We start from the raw sequence: 9,841 nt of genomic DNA, 5'->3' as shown, positions 1-9,841 counted from the left end.
TAAATGTATAGAGATAATGAAAAACAAATTAAAACACAAGTGTAAAGACATCTTGATATTATTATGACAACACTTAAATTATTTTTTATAATAAAATAAATTAATATATTATTATTAATTTATCATGTTATTTATAATAGTTTTATAATTATAATTGTTATATATTATAGTAACAATCAACAGATAATTTTGACACAATAAAATATCAACAATCATATCTTTACTACAACGTGATTTCAAAGAAGTGATAAGTGATCACATTGATATAACAATTTTGTGTAATTAAAACTATATTGTATTTTATGTATAATTATAACAAAAATGGTATAATCACTTTTTTTATAATGTTATCATTATTGGAAATAAATAGAGTTTGTAATAAAGCGCGTTTTGACTAAAAACATATAGTTCAAATTTAAAACAAAACAAATAAACATTTAATTTATATAAACAGAAACACACTGGTTTAGTGAATGATCAATAAAATGATTATAAACTGTATTTCAAAACTCTGTACCGTTTCCAAATTTTATATAAACACTTTGTCCTAATTTCCCGTTATTTATTATTTTTTATTTGTTTTATTTTTTATTTTTTTATTTGTTAAAACAACAACAGTACACAGTTAAAAACCCTTAAAAACCAATACAGTTTCAATTATTGAACAAAAAATCGGGAAATCACCCAAATATTGGGTAAATCTTCCCCAATTTTCCAGGTTCGTTTTTTGTTTAGTGATCAATTTTGTGACTAAACGTCTGTAAAATTCTTTGTTTCAAACAAACATAAGAAAAACGTAATATAACGATAAACTAATGTTGTAATGAAGGACATTATTGCATCAAATGATACAACACTTAAATTAATAATAAGTTTTTGTTTATTTCAACAATTATAAAAAACATCGAATACATAAAACAACAAACTTTTAAACAATTGAAGTTATTTAACAGAACAGTTCAAAAAAATAAAAAAATAAAACTTTTCAATTAAAGTAAATGACCAATAAAGTTTCCTTTATTTTCAACGCATAGTTCAAATCTTTTGGGTAATGAGTCAATGTAAGCATTGATTGTTTCAATTTCAATTAAATCTCACGCTTTTATAAGAGCAGCTCTTAGTTCTTTTAGACTGTCAAACACTTCTCTTTCTTTTCGAACAATCAAGTCAAGGTAGTGCCAAAGGTGTTCAATGGGACTCAAGTCTGGACTGTTTGCTGGCCAATCTTTCAAGACCGAAACTCTGAGCTTTTTGTCAAGAGTCTTGAACCATTCTATTGTACTCTTTGCAGTGTGAGGTCTGGCACCATCTTGTTGAAATGTCATTCCGTGTTTGTAAATATGGTGGGCGTCCACAAACACACTGGAGTCCACAAGCAATTTTTGGTAGCCTTCAGCATTTAGCTTACCTTCAACAAAAACCAATTTTGATTTAAAGTTTTTGCCAATAGCTCCCCATACCATCACTCCTCTGTTGTATTTTGGGGTTGGAACAAACGCCTCTTCATTTAGATCCCCCTTTCTCCTCCAGACATATCTGCCATCAGAATACATGCAGAATCTGCCTTCATCGGAGATAATAGTGTTCTTCAACCATCTATTCAAATTTTTAGCATTTCCAATTTGTGTTTTGGAAAATTTTAAACGGTTTGCTATATGTGTAGTGGTCATTGTTGGTCTTTTAATTTGTTTAGTGAATATAAATTTGTTTGCTTTTCTTATGCGATATACCGTAGAATTTGAAATATTTAAAACAGAAGAAACAGAAAAACACGAAGAATATGGATTACCTAAAGTCTTTTCAACCACATTTACTTCAACTTGAGTATCCCCTTTCTTGCGCTTTTTTACTTTTCTCGGTTTAACTTCTTCTCCTTTTTTTAATTTTTGTAATCGTGTCTTTTGATACTCCGCACTCCTTTGAAATTGTTCCAAATGATTTCCCTTCTCTCAATGCAATTTTTACTTGTTCATACTTTTTCATTTTTTCTGTGACATAACCTGTTGATTCCGTAAAAGTAGACATTGAATTATATAATTTTTTTGGCAAAATTTGTGTTATGGTAATCAAAATTTTGATCCCAAGTTTGTTTTTTTGTATTTTTCAAGTAAATTTTTGGTGCAAGATTTATTTGTCAAGTAAAATTTAAAAAAGTCATGTTCGTTATTTTGTTTTTTTCGAGTAAATGTTTATAACAAAAAATGAGGGTTAAGCAAAGAAAAAATATTTAGAAATTGTTTGTCTAAAAAATCGGGGCATCCCAGTACAGAGTTTTGAAAAACAGTTTATGTAATATATTTGATGCAGTTGTTATATAGATAACAATTTAAATTATTTGGATGTTAAAATCGATTACATACTATATTTATAATATTATTTTACTATTAATTATATAAAGTCTAAAATAATAATATAATAATAATGAAATTATAATGAAATTATAATTTATTTTTTAAATGACAATAATGGTAAAATAATGTTATTTAAACACATCAAATAACAAAAATATTAAAATAATTTTTGTTTTAAAGGGATAATTTTAAAAAATATTTTAAATTAACGACTATCTGTTATTCGAAAACAGTGGACCAATAAAAAATAGGCAAACAATTGTCATTTATTATTTTGTTAACAGTTATAGTTAAAAATATTAGATAATTTATAATGTATTGTTTATTCGATTGATTTTGTAACTAATTGTGTTTTGTGTTTTTAAAAGGAAGTTTTGTTTAAAATTTAAAAAATAAATACAATAAGGTTACCGATATTGTTCAATTGTTTTAATAATGCAAGACATTTATAGGTATTTTTAATTGATGAATACTATTTTAACAAATTAAAGGCAAAGAACATTTTTGCGTTTTTATTTGAAGATTGCTAAACAATAAAATGGTTTAAATTACAGATGTGGTATTCACCCTTATGTGATACCCGCAACCTTATGCGATTTTCTGAATACAAAAAAACTATAAATGATAGAAAAAAATCAATACTTTTATTATTAAAAAGGCAAAAAACACAGTTTTAAACAAAAAACGAAAAAAATAAACTATGAGCCTTATGCGATTACAAAAATAAAAAAGATTGATTTGGAAAAAATAAGAAGAAAATTTAACAAAATAAAAATCAACAAAAAGAGTTGAACTAAAATAAACTAAATAATCATTGTTTGAAAAAAATATAAAGAACTAAAACTGAATAAAAACATAAAATTAAGATAAAGAGACTAAATGATGGAGGAGAGACTGAATAATATATAAATGTGTTCTATTATCAAATTAAATAATAAATCAAAATGATTTAATTATCACCAACGACAAAATTCATCTCCTCCTCTTCTCTTTGTTTCATTTCCTCTATCGTCATTGGTCTTAATACTCCATCTTTATCACAGAAATCCATTTCCATTATAATTCTGTCACAAAGAGGAATTTCTTTGCTGCGTTCTCCACATTGCATTGATCTCTCTCCTTTTTGTCTTTTTGGTATTTGATCATAGTTTCTCCATCTGTTGACAGCTTCTTCTACAACTTCTTCATTGCATACAATTGCTTTGTTTCTAAACATCATGTTTTCTGGTGCTCTCAGTTTCTCCATTACTCGTTGTTCTGGCATAACATTTAAAGTTGACAGAAATACTTTGGCTGATAGTATATCAACATAAACTCTGGGTCTTTTGTCTCTCACTACTACCAAGAAACCGGCTCTCCTAAAACTGCTTCTGATTGTTTCAATATCAGATCTTTTATAAACTTCTCTCATTACTTTTTTCATGACACTGGTCATCTTACTTCCCCACTCAGCTCGTTCATTGATCAAACCAGATGAACTAATTGGATCGTCTAGCTGCTTGATCCATTGCTCAATTTGTGGTTGTAATTTATTGAAAGTTTCGACTTCTGCCGTGATTGAAGATGTTCTAAATACAGAATTTGTCAACTTTGAATGTGAGCACTCGATTGTTGTTTTTTGCGTACTTTGTTTGCTCATAAACATTGGAATTGAATTACGCAAAGCCTTTTTGATGGAACCAAAAAGGCACAAGTCAAGTGGCTGCACCAAGTGACTCGAATGTGGTACAATGAAATGAAAAAACACGTTGTTCGATTCAAAAACGGTTTTCATTTCTTGGTCAACGTGTGCACCGAAATTATCCATAATTATTACAGATTTTTCTTCGGGAATACTCATTTTCTTTCTGGTGTCAATGATATAAGGCATCAACTTGGTCAGCATCCACATTTTGAAGGTGTATCGGTTTACAAAGCCAGTGCTCATGTAGTAAACAGCAACATCTGGAAAGTCGACTGAGAAGCTACAATTGAAATTTTGGACTAGAATAACTATTGCTGGGCATATAAATGAGCCTTTTGCATTGATACAACCCAACATCGTGCTGCGTTTTGAAGATCTTGAAACGCCGACTTTGACTTTGGAAGTTTTGCTTTTGGCAAATACACTTACGTTTCCAGAGTCTGCGTGTTCACTAAAGCCAATTTCGTCAACATTGAAACAAAGTTGTGCATCAACGCCATTAAAATTGTCGACAAAGGTCTCGAAATTGGCAACAACATTCTTTGAATCACATTGAAGTCTCACTACTTCTTCTGGCTTCGCAACAACTGTGACACGTTTATGAACCGTTTCAATGTGTCTGATGATACCTTTTCGTTTGACATCAAAATGGTCATCAAAAGCTCTGCACAAGAGTTCAATCAAATATGATGTTACTGCCTTATCATTGGAGTCACAATACTTGAACACTTCCTGTATCCCCAAATCCATCTCTGTTGTAAAATTGCAATGGTGTTGAGGTTGTTCACTCTCTTGATTGATGTGGATATGTATTGCACCACCAGGAAGGCCAAATAATGCACCGATCGCTCCTTTTGAACCATATGGCTTCTTGTGGAACTTGTCTATTTGTTGAATTTGTTGGACTATATCATTGGCTAGGAAAATATCATCAGAAAGACACTTTAATAATTCAAATGCTTTTACTTTAAGTTTTGTTTTGAATTTTCCCGCTTTAAACATCTTGTTTATATTGTCTTTCATTTCAGATTTGGTTAATGATTTTTTTCTCGTGTTTTTTGTTGACAACTGTTTAAACTCTATTTCATACTGACCAGTTCTCACCTTGTTCTTGATTGTTTCGATAAACGTTGGTGTTATCTCTTCCATAAAATGAATGTTTTTTGATTTAACTGAAAAACCCAAAATAACTTATGATTTGATTTATTTTTGTATAGTTTTTCATAATAATACTAAAAATTATTCTAAAAAATCGCATAAGCCTCAAGGTTTCACATAAGGTTTAATGACCATACTGTAATTAAAAGTCACTTGCTAAAAAACAAAAAAGTTTATGATAAAAAATAAATAACTTGACATAAATTTAAATTAACACAATTATTGAGTTGATATTTCAAGATTTGTTATGGATAAATTTATAGTTTTAATTTGCACTATTTTAAACAACAATGTGCAAAACCAATTTATAATCAATAATTATCATTTTCAATCCTTATATCCCAAAAAAACATTTGAACATCGAATAAATATCGTAAATCAACATTAAATAATTGTGTGAAATAACACATAATATCTTATTATATTTGGAATAAAAATTCAAAAAATAAATAATTGCTTGTTACTATAAATAACTTTGCCGCCTTGCATTTGATTTGACGAGAAAATGCAAAAATCTGCCTCATCATCAGAACTTGAAAAATCGAACAAACCTTCAAACAGTCAAGTTATCACCATTGGCACAAAAGATTCAGATGCCCAGAAGAACTCTTTCAGCCATCATTTCTTGTTATGGAAGCATCAGGTATCCACGAGACAATTTACAACTCAATCATGAAGTGCGATGTCGACATCAGAAACGATATCTATGAAAACATCGTTCACTTAATTATTTTATTTTTTTACTACAAAAAATAATTAAATTATATAGTGACCTTTTATTTAAATCTTTACATCGATTCTAATTAAATTGCAATAAAATTGAATTAAATCAACATCAGAAGCATTCCCACAAATACTGCGAGATATCCCAACTTAGCTCCATTGTTAATTTCTCCACTCTCTTCAGGTGTGGGGTCCACCGTAGCTGTATCAAATTCGTAAATGATAAGTTTATTTCCATCATTTTGTGGTGCTTTAACCCAGAAAATGTTTCCACTGTTCAAACTTCTGAAAGAGTCATCTCTATCTCCCCAACCAGTCACATCAGTGACTTCTTCAAATTGGTCCTTCATAGTAGCTGACGAGTCTATAGTTCCCAAGTAAAATTTGGTATTATCTTCGGTGTATCCAACAAGGAATTTTTCTCCATATTTGGCAATACATCCATTATTCTTGGTTTGGGCATTTTGCTTAATAAAATTGACGTTGGTCCTCTTTTTGTTTTTTCCAATTGAAACTACACCAATGTCTTGAACACCATTGGGTGTATACACTGGAACACCATTATGTACAACTTCGGGTGTTATAGAATTCATTATGAGTAACCACCCATCACCATTCTCAACAACACCACCTAACTCTCCACCACTATATCCTCCCATATTTGCAATATGTGTATATAAAGTATTCGATCTATCTGCCTCAGCAAACATACCAAAGGCTGGATAAGCATCAGAATCACAGATGTGAATCATCGTATTGGTTTGCGAGTTCCACCCTTGTAAACCAGAGGTCATGTGTGAACACCCCCACCCCCATATCGTTTTCACTGTCCCATCATCTGATATTGTGAACAAAGCATCACCTTCGTGTCCCTCATCACTGTGGGTGTGCGTATATGCATGGAATAATCCATTCCCGTAATTTAAGCGACTGTCTCCAATTCCGTACCCTTTGTCACCTCTAGCAGGAACCGATGAAGGGTAATACAGGTTTCTTAAATCAAGATTTTTGGTGAAAAGTATTTGTCCGGATGAATCAACTTTACTGAAGTAAATAGAACCAGCCTCAGTATTCCAAAGAAAGACACCATATGAGCCATCATCTTTCACGGTAAGACCTCTGACACTATATCCTGTGAATTTGTCTGTTCGCAAAATAGTGTTGGTTTTGGCTTTCACTTTTATGACTGTACCAAGACCGTTGGTATCAGTATACCCAATATAAATGTTGTTATTGGCATCAGACGATGGAAATAAACGAACAGAAAATGTACCCTGAGTGTATGTTCGGAAAGTATATTCACCTCCTAATAAATTGACTGGGAGAGTCACTTCATATGGAGTGATCTTCTCTTTAAATAAAGCAGAAGATATCGTGAAAAACAATATTTGAAGAAACATTGCTGTTTTGAAATTAAAAAGTTTGCAGTCTTTTTATAAAGTAATTCGTTTTTTTGTGGCAAACCCCCCTTACATTATAAAAATAACAACAAATTAAATTACAAAAAATATAAATAAATATTTATTTGGTTATAATTACCAAACAAACTCCTCCAATCATATCAATAATTAGTGGAATTTAATAATAAAAAAAGAAATAATTTCTTTGTTTCTTTTGTGCAAAAAAATAAAAATTTAAAATATAGTAATAACATTGTCCCGTCGTCAGCTTTTTCTGTACTTTTTGGTCTATGATATTTGGTAAAATATCGGTATTCTATACAAAAATAAAATTGTTGTTTCATTTATTTTCCCATTTTTCGAATTTTATTATTAATTTTAATATTTTAAACGATTATTTGGGTATAAATTAATAATAATAATTACTTTGGGAATTCAAACAACTTTTAAAACAAACTCTATTTAGTTTTACACGAAAAACCAAATCCTTTAAAGTGTGAGACTAAAATTATATTTTTTAAACACATCTAATTTTTAGTTGGCTAAACTCTAACTTATTTTTTTATTTTTAAATTAAATACATTTTGCAATAAATTTATAAGAGTTAGTCTTTAGAAGTGTCCCATAATTTTAGGTAAACGATAATTGAAAAATATCAGGATTCTGTTTAAAATAGAAAATCTTTGTTTTGGTGTATTTATATTTACCACATTATTTATACTAATTTCCTGAATTTTTAAACCAATATTTGTTTGTTTATCAATAAAAAGGACAATGTTGGCGATAAAACGACGTTTCAACAAACACCAAAATATAATTTGAATGATCATTTGTTAAAAAATGAACAAATATATTATTTTATAAAGTTTTTTATAGAAAAGTAAAATATAAACACGTTGCATTTAAAATTTATAGTTTATGTAATAAAAGGATTTGTTGTGTTTGTAATCAATGTGTGCCGATTTACTATAAATGCGCCAAATATTTTCAGGCTAGAAAATCGGGTCTCAAATTTCAATTAAAAAGCTTTTAATAAATAAACAGACAAATATTTTTTAAACAAATAAAATGTTCAAAATTCAATTAATTGACAAACCAAATCTTTTATTTTTGAATAAATTGTCAATTTAACATTATCAAAAAGTGACTATTTGACACTTATTAAATAGTCAATTTTCACTACTCTGTCAACCAATAATTCAATGCCATTTAGTTCGTAATCAAACATATCAACCCAATTTATTCAAATTTGGTTTTTGAGTTTGCAATTTACATTATTATCATTATTACACAAACAATGTGATAAATCAAACAAATCAGATGTGATGTGATATGGATTAGTTGAAATAACTTGAATATTTTTATTATAAAACAAAATTACATCAAAACATTTGATGTTGTTTTTTGGATTGACAATATCAAAATTGGGTTTTTTGGGAAGGTTAATTTTTGGGGTTAAAATGTGTTGAATTTTATGTTATAATTTGTTGATTGTTCATTTTGAGATTCAAGGGTGTGGATGTATTTGCAATTACATTAATTGTTGCTCTGGGTTCTATAATAAATATAGCATTTGTACGCAAATTGATTCCACAAAGTAATATTATATAAGAAACAATATGAAAAGTTTGAGTGTAGTGCCAATATCTATTGTAGTCAGAATAATATTTAATGTCATCAATAACAATAATTGTATTAAAATTATAATTTTCAAAAAGAATTTCAAAACCCGAAAAAAGATTAAATCGCTGTTGTTACTTAACAACTTGAAGAATTAAATCCATTGTTTAAGGCTGCATTTACTAAGCTACAAAATTATTGTATTTTAATCTAGAAATGGGACAGTATTATTTAATACAATTAAAGTTTTATAAAAAACAATCTTAAATAAAAAAAAATATCATTATATGTTGTATTATTTTTTTACTTTTAACCAATTTTATGCAAAAACAAAGTTTACAAGAGTGTTTTTTATTTACTAAATATCAATAAAAGTAATTTAATTGTGTAAAAATTTTTATTGTGAAAATTGAATATGCAAAAAATATAAAAACTATAAACAATTTCGCTGTTTTTATTTTAATTTTTATTTCTAAAATAAAAGAAAATAAAGTTAATTTTGTTTTTCCTTTAAAAATATAAAAACAAACCCGTTTCATTTTTCCTGAATATTTTTTGCTACACAATATTACTTATTCAAAAATATTTCAACAACAGAGATATAATCGCCTGATTTAAACAAAAATTATAACAAAATGTTAATTGATTGTAATATATGAAATAAATAATAATTTAGCACTTTTTTCATTATTAATAATTATATTACGAATAAACACAAACCATTTTTTTTCTTTTTAAGAACAGATAGAGTATAAAATGGGCGCAAAAAATCAAGTATTAATAATGTAAAAATACAGGTTTCAAATTTTTTATATTTTTTTTTATTTATTTGAAATTAAAAAAAATCCAAATTTTTTATTTTGAATTGTAAAATATGTAGTCACTTTGTTTATAAATATAATAAC

At 28.1% G+C, this 9,841-nt stretch overlaps 1 protein-coding gene across 1 annotated transcript; it reads right to left on the bottom strand.

Annotated features, from left to right (window-relative positions):
• Nucleotides 1-6,017: 6,017 nt before the first annotated feature.
• EIN_287870 (hypothetical protein) lies at nucleotides 6,018-7,316 on the bottom strand (the record flags this gene model as incomplete). The annotated part of the gene is made up of 1 exon (XM_004256074.1): nucleotides 6,018-7,316. The coding sequence occupies one exon, from the start codon at nucleotides 7,314-7,316 to the stop codon at nucleotides 6,018-6,020; it is 1,299 nt and encodes a 432-aa protein (XP_004256122.1).
• Nucleotides 7,317-9,841: the final 2,525 nt, after the last annotated feature.

The sequence above is a fragment of the Entamoeba invadens genome, assembly GCF_000330505.1.
Source record: "Entamoeba invadens IP1 unplaced genomic scaffold scaff_1105074725615, whole genome shotgun sequence".
In the NCBI taxonomy this organism is placed as follows: Eukaryota; Evosea; order Mastigamoebida; family Endamoebidae; genus Entamoeba; species Entamoeba invadens.
Note: the sequence above shows the minus strand (reverse complement) of the source record. Positions and strands in the feature narration are given on the sequence as shown.